The 19558-nt window shown below is 45.1% G+C and overlaps 1 protein-coding gene across 9 annotated transcripts in view; it reads left to right on the plus strand.

The window, feature by feature from the left end:
* The first annotated feature begins 11731 nt into the window (after positions 1-11731).
* Positions 11732-19558, plus strand: part of LOC113876541 (nuclear body protein SP140-like protein) — a 94980-nt gene continuing 87153 nt past the window's right edge. For 4 of the 9 annotated variants that reach the window (XM_027515918.1, XM_027515899.1, XM_027515928.1 and 1 more), the window contains exon 1: positions 11733-12003. In XM_027515918.1, the coding sequence (XP_027371719.1) occupies positions 11972-12003 (32 nt within the window). In that variant the 5' untranslated portion in view covers positions 11733-11971. Of the gene's footprint in view, positions 12004-19558 lie in introns of all 9 variants that reach the window. The other 5 variants (XM_027515954.1, XM_027515936.1, XM_027515962.1 and 2 more) reach the window with 2 other exon arrangements.

Raw genomic sequence — 19558 nt, forward strand, 5'->3', positions numbered from 1 at the left:
CTGAAACTAAAGTTTCTCATGGTAAAATAGAAAGTTGGAAGGAATATTCATTCCTGAGAAATGAAAAGATAACATAGATTAATGCCACATGGAAAAATTTAAGGATGTAGGGGTTATGTCATGCAATCATTCAGTCGTGTCTGACTTTGCGACCCCTTGGACTGCAGCACACCTGGCTTCCCTCTCCTTCACTATCTCCTGGAGTTTGCTGAAACACATGTCCATTGAGTTGGTGATGCCATCCAGCCATCTCATTGTCTGTTGCCCCCTTCTTCTCCTGCCCTCAATCTTTCCCTGCATCAGGGTCTTTTCCAAAGAGTCGGCTCTTCGCATCAGGTGGCCAAAGTATTGAAGCTTCAGCTTCAGCATCAGTCCTTCCAATAAATATTCAGGACTGATTTCCTTTAAGATTGGTTTGGTCTTCTGACATCTGCAAAAGCTACATGGTTCATAGCTCCTGTCAAAGTTGTTCAGTCGTGTGTGACTCATGGACTGTAGCCTAAGGAGCTCCTCCGTTTATGGAATTTTCTAGGCAAGAGTACTGGAGTGGGTTGCCATTTCCTTCTCCAGGGGATCTTCCTGACCCGGGAATGAAACCCAGGTCTCCCGCATTGCAGGCAGACACTTTACCCTCTGAACCACCAGAGGTTCATGGCTACTGCATGACTATTATAAACCTAACGTGATTGGGGTTTATGGAAAGCAATACTCGGGTCTTGGTAAATCATATTCCTGCTTGCTGTGGGGCCTAAATAAAGATCCTAGCTAGAGGCTCTGCCCTTCTGCAGAGCTAAAGCCAGTGGTCCCATCTGGTCAGAGAGCTCGGTTGGCAGTTCTGCTTGATTTGGGTCCCAAACAGCAGGTTCTACCACCCGGCCCAGGTGGCAAAGTGTACTTGTAACCTCACCCATCTGCTGAGTGTAGCTTCCAGTTTTGGTCATTCAGAAAGTCTGGCTAGGTAATCCAAGTAGCCCAGAAACAAGCCTATGATGCCACCTGCCCACAGAGCCCTCTCCACAGCCCTGCCCAGCAACAGAGCCCTGTTCAGTTGCCAAATACAGCCTGTGATCTTGCCCATGCAGGGAGCCTAACCAGTGAATCTACTGTAGTCATGGAACAAAATTTGTGGCCCCACCCAGTGAGGGCACCTAGAGAGCCACACTCTGAATGTGGAGCAGTTTTGACCCCCACCCAACTGCAGGAAACTGCTGGAGCCCCCTCAGCCAGAGAGCTTGGCAAGAAATCATCCCCACAGCAGGGAACAGCTGGCAGTATAACCCTGTCTGTGGCCTCTTTTAACTATGGAGTCCAGCCAGTGGCACCATCAGGCTGGCAGCATAACCTGAAACTCTATCCAACCAGGAGCTATGGCAGAGCCCATCTTGTAGCCTTACCTAATTGCTGTCGTTGTTGTTCAGTCGCTAGGTTGTGTCTGACTCATTGTGACCTCATGGACTGCAGCATACCAGGTTCCTCTGTCCTCCACTATCTCCTGGAGTTTGCCCAGATTCATGTCCATTAAGTCAGTGATGCCATCCAACCATCTCACCCTCTGCCACTGCCTTCTCCTTTTACCTTCAGTCTTTTCCACCATCAGAGTCTTTTCCAATGACTCAGCTCTTCACACCAGATGGCCACAGTATCAGAGTTTCAGATTCAGCACCAATCCTTCCAATGAATATTCAGGGTTGATTTCCTTTAGAATCGATTGGTTGGATCTCCTTGAAGTCCAAGGGTCTCTCAAAAATCTTCTCCAGCACCACAATTCAAAAGCATCACTTCTTTGGTGCTCAGCCTTCTTTACAGTCCAGCTCTCACATCCATACATGACTACCGGAAAAACCATAACTTTGATGCTATGGACTTTTGTTGGCAAAGTGATGTCTCTGCTTTTTAATATGCTGTCTAGCTTTGTCATAGCTTTTCTTCTAAGGAGCAAGCGTCCTTTAATTTCATACCTAATCATGGAGTCCAAAAAAACCGTGAATCAAGAATAGTACCTGACAAAGTTGTCCTTCAGAAATGAAGAAGAAATACACATTCCCAAACAAACAAAAGCCAAGGGAGTTCATCATCACTATATCTGCCTTATAAGACATGCTACAAGGCATTCTTCAACTTAAAATGAAAGGATACTAATTAACATCATGGAAACGTGAATACGCAATACTAGTGATGGTAAATACACAAAGTCAGATTCTCTGATACTGTAATGGTTATACGTAATTCACCACAACTCCCCTTAAATGTTAAAAAACAAACATATTCAAAATAACCATAATTACTTCAATTTGTTATTGGATACACAATATTTAAAAGATGCAAATTTTATCACTGATTAAATGTGAGGGGAGAAAAGTAAAAGTGTAAAGTTTCTTAATGTTTTAAAGCTAAGTTATCAGCTGAAAATAAGAATAATAAGGTATTTTATGTAAGCCTCATGATAACCACAAAAGAAAAGCCAGTAGTAGATACACAAAATATTAAGATAAAGGAGTCAAAGCATGCTGTTACAAGTCACCAAACCACAAAGGAAGGCAGCAAGAGAGGAAGCGAGGAGTAAAGTATGCACAAAACAGTCAGAGAACAATTCACAAAATGTCAATAGTAAGTTCTTCTTGTTCAGTCACCCAATCATGTCCGACACTTTGAGACCCCATGAACTGCCAGGCTTCCCTGTCCCTCACCATCTCCCAGACTTTGCCCAAGTTCATTGCATCGGTGATGCCATCTAGTCATCTCATCCTCTGTCACCCTCTTCTCCTTCTGCCTTCAATCTTTCCCAGCATCAAGGTCTTTTCCAATGAGTTGGCTGTTCACATCAGGTGATCAAAGTATAGGAACTTCAGCTTCAGTGTAGTCCCTCCAAAGAGTATTCAGGGTTGATTGCCTTTAAGATTGACTGGTTTGATCTCCTTGCTCTTTCAAGAGTCTTCTCCAGCAGCACAGTTCAATAGCATAAATTCTTTGGCACTCTCATCTTTTTTATGGTCTAGCTCTGACAACCATATGTGACTCCTGGAAAGACCATAGCCTTGATTTTATGGACCTTTGTCGGCAAAGTGATGTCTTTGCTTTTTAACACACTGTCTAGGTTTGTCGTAAGTTTTTACCTATCATAATTACTTTAAATGTAAATGGATTAAATTCTCCAATCAAAAGACATAGAATAGATGAATAAACTTAAAAAATAAGATCTAGGGATTTCCCTGGTGGTCCAGTGGTAAAGAATTCATCCTGCAATGCAGAGGATGAAGGTTTGATCCCTGGTCAGGGAACTAAGATTCCTACACCCTGCACAGCAGCTAAGCCTGCACATGGCAACTACTGAGCCCACGTGCTCCTGAGCCCAAGTGTCACGCTAGAGAGTCCATGTGCCACAACAAAAAGATCCCGAATGCAACTAATAAGACTTGTTGTTTAGTCACTAAGCTGTGTCTGACTCTTTGTGACCCTATGGACTGTAGCCCACCAGGCTCCTCTGTCCATGGGATTTACCAGGCAAGAATACTGGAGTGGGTTGCCATTTCCTTCTCCAGGAGATCTTTGTGGCTCAAAAGTGGATACTTTTGAGATTCTTTTTGGCTCAAAAACCAAGAAGCCCAAATAAATATTTAAAAAAATAAATAATATCCAGGTATGTACTGTCTACAAGAGACTCACTTTAGCTTTAAGGAAAGAGTCCATATCTGTGAGCCATTTGGTCACAAAGGAGTCTGGCTGTGGCCTTACCTGGGGGGAGTGTGCCTGTGTCCCTGGGAGTTATAGGAGAGTAGGTGCTCCTGAGGTCCTGGGCCACTTGGTAATGACCCCTGAGCCTGAACTTTCCAATGTGAACCCCTTTGTCAAGGAGATCAAACCAGTCAATCCTAAAGGAAATCAGTCCTGAATATTCATTGGAAGGACTGATGCTGAAGCTGAAACTCCAGTATTTTGGCCACCTGATACGAAGAACTGACTCATTGGAAAAGACCTTGACGCTGGGAAAGATCAAAGGCAGGAGGAGAAGGGGACGACAGAGGATGAGACGGTTGAATGGCATCACTGACTCAATGGACGTGAGTCTGAGCAAACTCTGGGAGTTGGTGATGGACAGGAAAGTCTGGCGTGCTACAGTCCATGGGTTCGCAAAGCGTCAGACACAACTGAGAGACTGAACTGAACTGACTTTTCTTGTTTAAAGTCTATTTTTATGGTATAAATATAGTTTCACCTATTTTCTTTTGGTTACCATTTGCTTGTAATAGCTTTTCCAACCCTTCGCTGTCAGTCAATGTGTTTCCTCTCCTAGTACGGTTCCTGGGGTGGACATTGTGCTCCACTGAGCTGGAGAGAAGGACCTTTCCTCTGGAGGGAGTGGATGGGCATCCTCCAGCTCTCTCTCTATAAACTGAGCGGAGAAATGTCCCTGTGAGTCCTCCCAAGACCCAGATCAGAATCTAGGGACTGAGCTATCTGTGTTTCCTATTATGAGGAACTCTTACTTATATACACATAGGTTAGGTGATCTTCCTTTCTTAGTTATATGCACAGGAACTTAGAGCAAGAAGAAGGCAGTGGGAAAGTTGTGGCCCAAAGCCCTTGGAGACAAATGGTGGTGTAAATAAGTCCTTAGAGCAAAGCCAGATTGGATAACGATCACTCAATTTCCTCCTTTAATGACAACAAAAGATATTCTTAGTCATCTTGGCAACACCCTGTATGTGTCATCTGTATAGCTGAGTATTAACTCCAACTGGGATCCTAGAATTATCCATATCCTTCCCCCAGGCATGTTATTTGTTATGTTATTTCGTTTGTTAATACAAGCATACTCTAAGAAGGCAGGTGTTTGTGTTCCCGTGAGCATAGAGGTACAGAATGTGCATAGTTCTGGGCTTGCGTATCCTAACATAGGTGTGTTTTCTGTTTGACATACCACACAGCAGCACCCCTTCCTTGGGTGGGCAGGGGGCTGAGGGGGCACTGGAACCACTGACATCGCCAGAAGAAGGCCTGGGCCAGGGAGTGGGCAGGACTGGTCCGCCAGGGAGGAGGACCAGGAGTTCTGCTTTAAATCCCAAGAGTGAGCTGCAACCAACCGGTTTCTTGTGGGTAACAGCTAGAAACTCTGGACAGCTTTCAAAACGCAACCGCCTAAGGTTTCTGGAAAGGGAACAAAAGTAGGCTGGTTTGGAGGAAAATTGAAACTCAGGGGATGCTGCCAGAGCAAAACGTTTCCTGTTTATTGTCAGCTGACTCTGAGAGCAGCCATAGCTTTACATGGGGTGGCCAAAACATTGGTAGGAAGCCCACCTTCTCTCTGGTCAGCAGAACCAGGAAAGAAGCCCAGGGCAACCAGGCTTTCTGGAGAGAGGCGGGGAAGTCACAGGAGAGAGTCACAGAGAAGAACCTCAGATTCTGTGTATAAACCCTCTCCAAGTTTTCAGCATCCCTCCGTGTGTGCATCCCTCTGACGCCTCTGAAGTAAGTGAAGTCACTCAGTTGTGTCCTACTCTTTGAGACCCCATGGACTTTAACCTACAAGCCTCCCTGTCCATGGAATTTTCCAGGCAAGAGTACTGGAGTGGGTTGCCATTTCCTTCTTCAGGGGATCTTCCCGACCCAGGGATCAAACCTGGGTCTTCCGCATTGCAGGCAGACGCTTTACTGTCTGAGCCACCAGGGAAGCCCCTGACCCCTCTGGGTAGGGACAAGTTAACTGATCCTCTTCCCATGGTGAAGCCTCCTTACAATCCACCTCCTATCTTACAACCATTGAACCTTCATGAAGCTGTTCTTTCCAATCACACTGCTTCTGTTCTGTATAGTAGCACTGATTTCCCCGCCATGGATCTTCCCTTTGATAGAAGTATCCACTTAGAAGACAAAAGAAGCAAAGGCTGTCATGTGGAGGGATTTGCAGAAATATTATTAATAGAAGTGGGAAATCTGCACAAGCCTCGCTGTTCATTCAACCGTTTCCTTCTCTGGTCCACCCTAGCTCCTTGTGGTGCCCAGCCCTGCTGACATTCTGGAGCTCCCTGGGAGACCCCATACCAAGGTAGATTCCAAGAAACGTTCGTCCCGCTTCCCAAGTGCAGGGCAGACCCTTACAGCCATATCCCCTGGGGGCGGCAAGTCCAGTATGGAACTGCCTGATCCCAGATCTGCCAGGGATGGCAGCCAGTGCCATCAGGGACTCGCTCAGGAGGCATGGAGATCCCACCAGCTATCTCCAGAATATCAGACATGGCAAACCCGTGAAAGGTCCACCCCTTGCTAAGTGATTGGGCTTCTAAGTCAACCATAGCTGAATGAAGCTGTTGTCGTTCAGTCACTAAGTTGTGTCCAGCTCTTTGCGACCCCATGGACTGCAGCATTCCAGGCTTCCCTGTTCTTTACCATCTCCCAGAATTTGCTCAAACTCATGTCCATTGATTCAGTGTTGCCATTCAATGAAGCTAAGACTAAGCTAAGACTTGGGTTCCCCTTCTCCTGGCAGCAGAGAATCATAACGGTGGAGGAAGGTGACGACAACTCCACTAACACCCAGGGTCCAGGGCATGAAGTTGCCTGCCTGAAATGCACAACTTCTTTTCTTCTTTTTAACTTTTTATTTTATACTGGAGTATAGCTGATTCACAATGGTGTGATAGTTTCAGATGGACGGCAAAGAGACTCAGCCATACATATATGTGTATCCATTCTTCCCCAACTCCCCTCCCATCCAGTCAGCCACGTAGCATTGAGCAGAACTCCTTGTGAAACACAAAACTTCTTTAAAGTGTCATATTGTCTCTTAACAATTCATCCCATGCCATTCATTTTCGCAGCTTGTTTAATAATGTGAATTGCTTTCAACTGCTCACTATGGAGTGAGGTTCACATGTGCAGGAGAGACCTCAGGAAGCTTCTGCCACAGTTGCAGGCCATGAGAACAGAGCCTCAGGTGAGGAGGGGCAGTTTTGAGCAGTTCTCCTCCGGGAGGTGAAGAGGGCATGGTCACCCTGAGGCGCCTGGACAGAATGCAGCTCTCTAGGAAGACAGGGGCTGCAAGGGAATGGGAAGGACAAAGTCTCAGGGCTTCCCTCACCATTTAAGCCAAGACTTTCCTGTCCAGACCATAAATGTGTTTGTGTGCTCATGAACCGTCAAATATCAAACATATCTCAGGACCCAGTCCTTAAGTCAGTTCACCTTTATTTGGAAGGAAATAATGGTGTTTCTACTACTAATTTCAAGGGACTTAGTTACAATTTGAGATGAGATTTTCTGCTTCAGTTTCTCTGCTGGTGTGTTTCAGTCGCTCAGTCGTGTCCAACTCTTTGCGACCCCAATTACTGCAGCATCCCAGTCTTTCCTGTCCTTTACCATCTCCCAGAGTTTGCTCAAACTCATGTCCATTGAGTCAGTGATGCCATCCAACCATCTCATCCTCTGTCGTCCCCTTCTCCTCCTGCCCTCAATCTTTCCTAGCATCAAGGGATTTTCCAGTGAGTCAGTTCTTGGCATCAGGTGACCAAAGGACTGGAGCTTCAGCTTCAGCATCAGTCCTTCTAAGGAATATTCAGAGCTGATTTCCTTTAGGATTGGCTGGTTGATCTCCTTGCAGTCCAAGGGACTCTCAAGAGTCTTCTCCAACACCACAGTTCAAACGCATCAATTCTTCAGCACTCAGCTTTCTTCACAGTCCAACTCTCACATCCACACATGACTACCAGAAAAACCATAGTTTTGACTCTACAGACCTTTGTTGGCAAAGGAATGTCTCTGCTTTTTAATACGCTGTCCAGGTTTGTCATAGTTTTCTTCATAGAGCAAGTGTCTTTTAATTTCAGGGCTGCAGTTTCTCTGAATAGGCAACAAAACTGTTCCAAGGAGATTGTAATACCAGGCAAGACCACTAGGTGGGGAGTGCAGCCAGCTAGAGCCAAGTCAGGAAGGAAAAGGGTACCCAGTCCCAGGGGATGCAGACCCTGGGTGCTGAAATGAGAAAGGTGAAGGCAGTGACAGGCTCCTTCCTTGCTTTGTGTTCACATGGTGTGTCTGGAGCTGGGTGGTCATAGCAGAGAGGTATGAGGTGGGTTCAGTGGGTTGCAGAGAGTGTAGCGCTGCTCACATGTAACCAGGGTACAGGGGAAAGCGGTCTTTGTTGAGCTGTTGATGCCACATCAACTACCTCCCTGGAGCTCAGGCCCAGGACTCCAGCTGAAGGGCTGTGGGTGATGTTGCCAACTGCAACTGTGGACAGGACCGCGCCCTGGGCCAGCCTCTTCCTTGCTAGGAATGCACAAGGACTGTGGGTTTCCTCGGGGGCGTTTCTCACAGATGGCCCCCAGACCTTTTGAAAGAGGCCCAGATGGATTTCCAGTGGTGCCCAGTGGTCCCCTTCTCTTCCTCACTCCCCACGACCCTCAGCCTTAAGTCTTTTCTTCTGCTTAGATGCCTCTGCCCATCCCACTTTCCAAGGATTCGCTGTCTTCCCTGTAGAAAGGATCACATCTCCAGCCCAACAGTTCCTCTGGCTTCTGAAAAACTTTGCAGCCTCACAAGTCCACAGCTCCACCCCTTAGCATAGTCACTGAGAGAAGGGGGCTGCACCTCACCCCAGTTTCTAAAAACTGAAATAACGCCACCAAATGGCCACGGAGCCCTCTCAGGGATAACTGTGTCATGACCACAACTGCAAGGGGGCATCGCTCCTGGCTTCTCCACTCATCAAGGGCACACATGAACAGAAACCCAAGGAGGGAGACATATACCCACGTGCTGGACCCAGTTTAAGATGAGATAGAGACCCCAAAAGGGCATCCCTTTTTCTCACCTGAGTTCCAAACCTGCAGACAGGCAAAAAAGTGAGGAATTCAAAATACCGTCTTTCTTCATGATAAAAGCTGGACTAGGCTTAGAGTTGTGGTGTGTGTGTGTGTGTGTGTGTGTGTGTTCAGTTCAGTTCAGTCGCTCAGTCGTGTGTAAGCTCAGTCGTATCCAATTGACCCTAAAGACCCCATGTACTGTAGCCTGCCAGGCTCCTCTCTCCATGGAATTCTCAGGCAAGAATACTGGAGTGGGTTGCCATTTCCTTCTCCAGGGGATCTTCCTGATCCAGGGATCGAATATGCATCTCCTATGTCTCTTGCATTGGCAGGCAGATTCTTTACCACTGAGAAACCTGAGAAGCCCAGTCCTGTGGCTTAGTGTGTGGCAGAAAAAGAGATCCCTGAACTGAACCTCAGAATCGGGCTCATCCATACAGCATCACACAGCTCCAAGCACTCACACCCCACACCCACCTCACTCCTCCAGCCCCTGGCCAAGTGCACTTGAGCTTGGAGGGGCTGACAGAGCCCTGGCCTCTGCAGGCAGGATGAGCCTAGGGAGACCCAGCAAAGAGCAGACTCACCCCTTCCACACACTCCCAACCAGAGTCTCCCAGGAGTGGGGAGGAGCAGAGAGTCCAGGCGAGCCCTGCTGACTGAGGGGCTGCCCTGGAAGGGGACCCTGGAGCCAGCCTGAGTGTAGCCATGGGTCCCAGGTGCCCACCCCTGTCCACTTCAGCTCTCATGGAGGAGCCGGGGGTCTTGATCCTCTGGCCCCAGGGACCACGGTGGCTGCTGATTCCTCCTGCGCTGCAGGTTCAAATCCCAGATCCCACTGTCTCGTCTCAGGGACAGGCCTCGGGTCCCCACTGGGCTCTCCCAGTGTGGAGACCACCCCCACTACTCAAGTCTGAACGGAAGCTGCTCCTGGTGAAGCTTGCGAAGCCTGTTGCCCTGGCAGATCCTGTGCCCCGTGGTCGCTCCTCAACAACGGCCTCTCCTGCTCTGTGGGCTTCCAGATCTGATAACTGGGCTCCTCCTGTGATAGCAGAAAGGCTCCCGCTTCAGTGCTCCTCACAGCCACAGAACATGCCCCAGGCGTCTCCTTATTTCCTTCAATCACTCCAGTAGAGTCTGTAGGAGTTCAACATCCTTCTTTTTTTTTTTTTTTAATTGAAGTTATAGGTGATGTTGTGCTAATTTCTACCTTACAGCAAAGTGATACAATTGTACACGTATATCAAAGTGTGTTAGTCACTCAGATGTATCCGACTCTGTGTGACCCCATGGACTGTAGCCCACCAGGCTCCTCTGTCCATGGGATTCTCCAGGCAAGAATAATGGAGTGGGTTGTTATTGCCTTCTCCAAGGGATCCTCCCAACCCAGGGATCGAACCCAGGTCCCTACATTGCAGGTGGATTCTTTACCATCAGAGCCATTAGGGACACCTGTTTATATATACATTCTCATATGTATATATTCTTTTCCATTATGGTTTGTCATAGGACCAACCAGCATCTTAAGTTGGTCCTTTCCTTTCCCAAACCTGAGTGAGTCTGATGTTATTTCCTGGACCAAAGAAACTGCTTTCTCCACAGAGGACTTGGGGATGCTTCAGACCCCCACTGCTCTCATGGGTGTGGTGCGGGCCCAGCTTTCTCTGGCCCACAGGAAGGTCTCCTCCAGGGACCAGGAGCAGCCCCAGCTCGGGAGTGTCTGTCCTGTGGATGGTCCAACCTCAGCTAAGCGGCTTCTGACTCCAGGTTCTCATCTTGGTGGCCCAAAGCGACCCCACAGAAAAGCTGGCATGTTTATGTCAACATGCAGCACAGCGATGACCTGGCCACCAGCTGCCCAGGGACAGAGAGGAGAGAGAGGGGACCCTAGACAAGGCAGGTATGGTCTGTGCCAGCCTTGTGTGGACCCTGTGCCCCACGGAGTCAGGAGCGGAGAACAGTCCTGCCCAAACGAGGCTCAGCTCAGTGGTCCTGCAACCTGCTAGACTGAGGGGGACGAGAGAGGGGTCCACATGTGTGCAGGACCTGGTACTACTGAGACCCAGCCCACTGGTAAAGAAGTCCTCATTGGAGTCCTGGGGTCTGTGCTGACCACAGTGAAAAGAAAGAAGTGAGCAAAGAGTAGAAACCCTCCTCTTATCTTCACACATGATTTGGTTTCATGCTGACTCACGATCTGGTCACTTCTGATCCTTTGTGGAAGGATGACAGAATCTGCGTGAAAAATCTATGGACAGACACAACTCCAGGGCCAAGTGTCACCCCCTCAGCTGGGGTTACCTGCTCATTCATTTCTACATGATCTGGGTTCTAACCTCCACTTCCGTCTGGAGAGAAGCCTCTTGCCTCTGCATTCCCATGACAGTGTCCCAGGTTTCTGTCACCCCTGGCTACGCCGGTGAAGCAATCCTGTAGTCAGGGCACCTTAGACCCTTGCACTTAAGATGTCAACCCTCATCACCAACTGGGCTCCACTCTCTGGCCCCAGGGCCTTGGAGTTCTTCTCCTACCCCTGGCTGATTTCCAGGAACGCTAAAAATGTTCTCCCCACTTTATAAAGCCGAGCATTTGGGCTCACTCCTGCTGGGTGTCCAAATGCTGGGACCTAACTCGGTTGGTCCAGGCTCTCCCACAGGCTGGAGAGAGGATCTGAAGTCTCTGTCTTTCCCTCTTCCCCTGACAACCATCTCAGCAAAGGGGAAGGGGCACCCCTGAGTTTGCCCTTGACCCCATACTAAACTCTGAGCCGCCCTGAGAAGGCAGAAGCCTGCAGACAGTTGGGGTCGCACAGATATCATTGCTGTCTTTGCACAAACAGGTGGACCCCTGGGGGCTGACCCTGCCCCTCCCTCTGCCCTCTGGCCCCGTGTGTCACTCCTTGTCTTGCATCCCTGGGACCACGTGTCTTGATGGCTGGAAACACCAGGGAGCTGCGGGTGGAGGGAGGGAGCCGGTGTCTGCCAAGCACAGCTCACTGGCAAGTACTTTCACTTCTCTTTTCCCCTCCATGGGCGGAGCCGCCAGCCCTGGATGAGACCCAGAGCTGACTTCCTGCTCGGGGCTCAGGGCTCTGGTGGCCTCTCCGGACCCAGGCTGGGGAGACTGGAAGAATCGGAGGCCAAGCTCAGGCCCAGGCCAGGCTGGGCGGGAAAATGGCTGGAGAGGGCAGCGAGCTCAGCACCAGGTCAGTCTTTCTCCCCGTTCCTTCCGCCTTTCCCTGTGGCCCGGTGCTGTTCAGTGCTGTCTTTGGACTCTGCACTGAACCTTTGCTTTCCACCTGGTGTAGGGGAACCTTCACCTGCCGTATAAGGGTGGACAGGAATGTGTGACGAGGAGATGGGATTTCAGACTGCAGCAGGGCGCCTGCTGGTTGAGTCCTGCTGCCACAACACACATGACTGCTTGTTTTGCAACTACTGCTCCCCTGGCCCGTCTGCCTGAAGGCACCTTTGTCCTGTATGACGCTTCATTTCCTCGTGACCCCAGATCAGTCTCTTTTCCCTCTTGTCAGTTCTACCTTTGCATAGATCGTTTTGAAGAAGGTAGTTTAGAAAACATGAAATTCAGGGTAAACCCCTGACTTATTTTGAAACCCGGTAGTGTGGGCTCACATCTGTCCTGTGGATGACACCTCTGTCAGCTCCGGAACTAATCTCATTTCTCACTGGGGGTCCTGGGCTCCTCTTCCAGCCATCCTGAGCAAAGAAACAAAAGGAAGAGAAATGCCCCGAACTGCCCAGGGCTAGCGCAGGCTGAATAATTTTACGTTTGGTTTCATTTTCTGTTCTGGAACAGGTTACATCTCTACAAGGAAAAAAAGTAGTGTTTCTATCTTTCTCTAGTAATGGGTCAGAAATAACATTACTTAATAGTTTAAATTTTTTATTTTTTTAATACAAAAGAAATACATAAGCAGTCTGGCTCATAAAATCTCAGACAATACGGAAGTAGAGACAGGGAAGAAGTCCTGTTCACCACTCACCCCCTCGGAGCTTCCAATCCCGATCCTGTTAGAGTTGTAGGCGTAACCCTCCAGATTTGTTTCTATGCATTTATGCATATAACTTATTTTCCTAAATACATAATGTGAGCCCTGTTTTTTAAAACATGGAATTATATTGTAAATACCATTTTGCATTTTCACTTAGTTTAATAATGAAAATCATAGAGATCTTCTTAATAATCATAGGCTTGCCTTATTCCTTTTAACAGCCATGTATAATACTGTTCTGTGGAATGGACACACCATAGTTTTATGTTGTTGTTGTTTGTTTATTTCTTTAACTGAAGTATAATAGTTTTACAATATTGTGTTAGTTTCAAGTGTACAGCAAAATAATTCAGTTGTACATATATGCGGATATATGGATATACACATATTCTTTTTCGTTCTTTTTCCATATATGTTATTACAAAATACTGAGTAAAGTTCTCTCTGCTACAAGTAGGTCTTTGTTATTTGTCTGTTTTATATAGTAGTGTGTATGTGTTACTCCAAAATTCCTAATTTATGCCCCCCTCCACGTGTCCCTTTTGGAAACTATAAGTTTGTTTTCTATGTCTGTGAGGCAGTTTCTGTTTTGTAAATAAGTTTATTTGTATCAGTTTTTTAGATGCCACATATAAATGATATATGATATTTGTCTTTCTCTGACTTACTTCATTTAATATGATAATCTCTAGGTTCATCCACGCTGCTGCAAATGGCATTGCATTTTTTTTCTGACTGAGTAATATTCTGTTGTATGTATATACCACATCTTCTTTATCCGTTCTTCTGTTGATAGATATTTAGGTTGTCTCCATGTTCTGGCTACTGTAAATAATTCTGCAGTGAATATTGGGTTGCATGTATGTCTGTGAAGTATGGTTTTCTCTGTACACATGCTCAAGAGTGGGATTGCTGGATCATATGGTAGTTCTGTTTTTAGTTTTTGCCGTCTATGGGTTCACAGAGTCGGACACGACTGAAGCGACTTAGCAGCAGCAGCAGCATACTGTTCTTCATAGTGGCTGCACCAATTTACATTCCCATCAATAGTGTAGGATTCCCTTCTCTCCACACCCTCTTCAGCATATATTTGTAGACTTTTTGATGATGGCCATTCTGACTTACACCATAGTTTTTAAACCACTCCACCACTCTACTGACAGACCTTCAGGTAATTTTCAATTGCTCGCTTTTGCCAACAAGCTATGATAACAAAGATAATTTATTTCTTTATATTTTTTGCACATATACAAGTGTTTGTGTTGTGTCAATAACCAAAAAAGTTATAGTGCTGAGGCAAAGGGCACTCATATTTAATTGTTTATAGATTCTGCCAAACTGCTTAAGTAGCTGAACCAATATATCTTCCTACCAAAAGTTAGGCTTCCCTGGTGGCTCAGTGGTAAAGAATCCATCTGCTAATGCAGGATATGCAGGTTCAATCCTTGGGTCAGGAAGATCCCCTGGAGGAAGGAACTGGCAACCCACTCTAGTATTTTTGCCTGGAAAATCCCATGAACAGAGACGCCTTCAGGGTTACAGTCCATGGGGTAGAAAAAGAGTCAGACACGACTTAGCGACTAAAAAAACCCAAAATTAGACAAGCCATCTCCCCACACCCAAACTTTGCAAATGTGGTGGATAAAGAGTGGCATTTTGTTAACTTCATTTCAGTTTAGTCACTCAGTCCTGCCCAACTCTTTGCAACCCCATTACTGCAGCACACCAGGCTTCCCTGTCCATCACCAGCTCCCGGAGCTTACTCAAACTCACGTCCATTGAGTCGGTGATGCCATCCAACCATCTTATCCTTTGGCGTCCCCTTCTCCTGCCTTCAATCTTTCCCAGAGTCAGGGTCTTTTCAAAGGAGTCTGTTGTTTGCATCAGGTGGCCAAAGTATTGGAGTTTCAACCTCAGCATCAAGTTCTTCCAGTGAATATTCAGGACTGATTTCCTTTAGGATTGACTGGTTGGATATCCTTGCAGTCCAAGCTACTCTCAAGGGTCTTCTCCAACACCACAGTTCAAAAGCATCAATTCTTCGGCACTCAACTTTCTTTATAGTCTAACTCTCAGATCCATACATGACTACTGCAAAAACCATAACCTTGACTAGACGGACCTTTGTTGGCAAAGTAATGTCTGCTTTTTAATATGCTGTCTAGGCTGGTCATAGCTTTTCTTCCAAGAAGCAAGCATCTTTTATTTATTTATTTATTTTTTTATATTAGAGTTGGTTATGACTTTCTTTTTTTTTTAATTTTTAAACTTTACATAATTGTATTAGTTTTGCCAAATATCAAAATGAATCCACCACAGGTATACATGTGTTCCCCATCCTGAACCCTCCACCCACCTCCCTCCCCATACCATCCCTCTGGGTCGTCCCAGTGCACTAGCCCCAAGCATCCAGTATCGTGCATCGAACCTGGACTGGCATCTCGTTTCATACATGATATTTTACATGTTTCAATGCCATTCTCTCAAATCTTCCCACCCTCTCCCTCTCCCACAGAGTCCATAAGACTGTTCTATACATCACTGTCTCTTTTGCTGTCTCGTACACAGGGTTATTGTTACCATCTTTCTAAATTCCATATATATGCGTTAGTATACTGTATTGGTGTTTTTCCTTCTGGCTTACTTCACTCTGTATAATAGGCTCCAGTTTCATCCACCTCATTAGGACTGATTCAAATGTATTCTTTTAATTTCATGTCAGCAGTCACCACCTGCAGTGATTTTGGAGCCCCCCAAAATAAAGTCTCTCACTGTTTCCATTGTTTCCCAATCTATTTGCCATGAAGTCATGGGGCTGGATACCATGATCTTAGTTTTCTGAATGTTGAGTTTTAAACCAACTTTTTCACTCTCTTCTTAAACTTTCATCAAGAGGCTCTTTAGTTCCTCTTCGCTTTCTGCCATAACGGTGGTGTCATCTGCGTATATGTCATTATTGATATTTCTCCCAGCAATCTTGATTCCAGCTTGTGCTTCATCCAGCCTGGCATTTTGCATAATGATGTACTCTGCATATAAGTTAAATAGGCAGGATGACAATATACAGCCTTGATGTACTCCTTTCCCGACTTGGAACAAGTCTGTTGTTTCATTTCCAGTTCTAACTGTTGCTTCTTGACCTGCATACAGATTTCTTAGGAGGTAGGTATGGTGGTCTAGTATTCCCATCTCTTTAAGAATTTTCCATAGTTTGTTGTGATCCACACAGTCAAAGGCTTTGGCGTAGTCAGTAAAGAAGAAGCAGATATTTTTCTGGAACTCTCTTGCTTTTTTGATGATCCAACAGATGTTGGCAATTTGATCTCTGGTTCCTCTGCCTATTCCAAACCCAGCTTGAACATCTGGAAGTTCACAATTCATGTATTGTTGAATCCTGTCTTGGAGTAATTTAAGCATTATTTTACTAGCACGTGAGATGAGTGCAATTGTGCATTAGTTTGAGCATTCTTTGGCATTGCCTTTCTTTGATTGGAAAGAAAACTGAACTTTTCCAGTCCTGTGGCCACTGCTGAGTTTTCCAAATTTGCTGGCATATTGAGTGCAGCACTTTCACAGCCTCATCTTTTAGGATTTGAAATAGCTCAACTGGAATGCCATCACCTCCACTAGCTTTGTTTGTAGTGATGCTTTCTAAGGCCCACTTGACTTCGCATTCCAGGATGTCTGGCTCTAGGTGAGTGATCACACCATTGTGGTTATCTGGGTCATTAAGATCTTTTTTGTATATTCTTCTGTGTATTTTTGCCACCTCTTCTTAATATCTTCTGCTTCCATTAGGTCCATACCATTTCTGTCCTTTATTGTGCCCGTTTTTGCATGAAATGTTCCCTTGGTATCTCTAATTTTCTTGAAGAGAACTATTGTCTTTCCCATTCTATTGTTTTCCTCTATTTCTTTGCATTGATTGCTGAGGAAGGCTTTCTTATCTCTCCTTGCTGTTCTTTGGAACTCTGTATTCAAATGGGTATATCTCCTTTTCTCCTTTGCCTTTAGCTTCTCTTCTTTTCATAGCTATTTGTGAGGCTTCCTGAGACAATCATTTTGCCTTTCCTTTTCTTGGGAATAGTCTTGTTCACTGCCTCCTGTAGAATGTCATGAACCTCCCTCCATAGTTCTTCAGGCATTCTGTCTATCAGATCTAATCCCTTGAATCTGTTTGTCACTTCCACTGTATAATCATAAGGGAACTGATTTAGGTCATACCTGAATGGTCTAGTGGTTTTCCCTACTTTCTTAAATTTAAGTCTGAATTTGGCAATGAGGAGTTCATGATCTGAGCCACAGTCGGCTCCCAGTCTTGTTTTTGCTGACTGTATGGAGCTTCTCCATCTTTGGCTACAAAGAATATAATCAATCTGATTTTGGTGTTGACCATCTGGTGATGTCCATGTGTAAAGTCTTCTCTCGTGTTGTTGGAAGAGGGTGTTTGCTATGACCAGAGTGTTCTCTTGGCAAACTCTGTTAGTCTTTGCCCTGCTTCATTTTGTACTCCAAGACCAAATTTGCCTGTTACTCCAGGTATCTCTATCTCTTATTAACTTGATTCTCCTAATTACATGAAAGATTGAAAATTTTTTGTGTTTTCTATGAATTACTGGTAATTTTTTGCCAATGTGAGTTCAGGTGATCGTTCTTTCTTTAACAATAAGAATCCGCTAAATATTCTGAAAGTTATGATTATACTTTTCTTGCCTTTTAACTTTGCTCATGGGGACTTTTTTAAATATAAATTTATTTATTTTAATTGGAGGCTAATTACTTTACAATATTGTATTGGTTTTGCCATACATCAACATGAATCCACCACGGGTGTACACGTGTTCCCCATCCTGAACCCCCCTTCCACGTCCCTCCCCATACGATCTCTCGGGGTCATCCCAGTGCACCAGCCCCGAGCATCCGGTATCGTGCGTCGAGCCTGGACTAGCGATTCGTTTCACATTTGATATTATACAGTTTCACATTTGATATTATACATATTTCAATGCCATTCTCCCAAATCATCCCACCTTCGCCCTCTCCCACAGAGTCCAAGAGACTGTTCTATACATCTGTGTCTCTTTTGCTATCTCGCATACAGGGTTATTGTTACCATCTTTCTAAATTCCATACATATGCGTTAGTATACTGTATTGGTGTTTGTCCTTCTGGCTTACTTCACTCTGTATAATAGGCTCCAATTTCATCCACCTCATTAGAACTGATTCAAATGTATTCTTTTTAATGGCTGAGTAATACTCCATTGTGTATATGTACCACAGCTTTCTTATCCATTCATCTGCTGATGGGCATCTAGGTTGCTTCCATGTCCTGGCTATTATAAACAGTGCTGCGATGAACATTGGGGTACACATGTCTCTTTCCCTTCTGGTTTCCTCAGTGTATATGCCCAGCAGTGGGATTGCTGGGTCATAAGGCAGTTCTATTTCCAGTTTTTTAAGGAATCTCCACACTGTTTTCCATAGTGGCTGTACTAGTTTGCATTCCCACCAACAGTGTAAGAAGGTTCCCTTTTCTCCACACCTTCTCCAGCATTTATTGCTTGTAGACTTTTGGATCGCAGCCATTCTGACTGGCGTGACATGGTACCTCATTGTGGTTTTGATCTGCATTTCTCTGATAATGAGTGGTGTTGAGCATCTTTTCGTGTGTTTGTTAGCCATCTGTATGTCTTCTTTGGAGAAATGTCTGTTTAGGTCGTTGGCCCATTTTTTGATTGGGTCGTTTATTTTTCTGGAATTGAGCTGTAGGAGTTGCTTGTATAGTCTTTAGATTAGTTCTTTGTCAGTTGCTTCATTTGCTATTATTTTCTCCCACTCTAAAGGCTGTCTTTTCACCTTGCTTATAGTTTCCTTTGTTGTGCAGAAGCTTTTAATTTTAATTAGGTCCCATTTGTTTATTTTTGCTTTTATTTCCAATATTCTGGGAGGGTCATAGAGGATCCTGCTGTGATTTATGATGGAGAGTGTTTTGCCTATGATCTCCTCTAGGAGTTTTATAGTTTCTGGTCTTGTGTTTAGATCTTTAATCCATTTTGAGTTTATTTTTGTGTATGGTGTTAGAAAATGTTCTAGTTTCATTCTTTTACAAGTGGTTGACCAGTTTTCCCAACACCACTTGTTAAAGAGATTGTCTTTTCTCCATTGTATATTCTTGCCTCCTTTGTCAAAGATAAGGTGTCCATAGGTGCATGGATTTATCTCTGGGCTTTCTATTTTGTTCCATGGATCTATATTTCTGTCTTTGTGCCAGTGCCATACTGTCTTGATGACTGCGGCTTTGTAGTAAAGCTTGAAGTCAGGCAGGTTGATTCCTCCAGTTACATTCTTCTTTCTCAAGATTGCTTTGGCTATTTGAGCTTTTTTGTATTTCCATACAAATTGTGAAATTATTTGTTCTAGCTCTGTGAAAAATACTGTTGGTAGCTTGATAGGGATTGCATTGAATCTATAGACTTTTTTCTTATTAAAGCTTAAACTTTAAGTATAGACTTCTTATTCTATTGATTTTATAAAATAGATTCACCCTTGTTATTTGGAATAAATAAAGCCATTCAGCAAGTTACTGATGAATTCCATATGCACTATCTTTAGCCACAGCCCTTGTGTTCTTAAGGTGATAAATTCAATTCTACCTTTATGGTAAGGTTCTCTTCTAGTATATCCAAAATTATTTTCTTTTTCAATTTTTGGATAAAACTATTCTTTCATTGTAGCAGTTTTAGCCT

This window comes from Bos indicus x Bos taurus, chromosome 2, assembly GCF_003369695.1.
Source record: "Bos indicus x Bos taurus breed Angus x Brahman F1 hybrid chromosome 2, Bos_hybrid_MaternalHap_v2.0, whole genome shotgun sequence".
Lineage (NCBI taxonomy): Eukaryota > Metazoa > Chordata > Mammalia > Artiodactyla > Bovidae > Bos > Bos indicus x Bos taurus.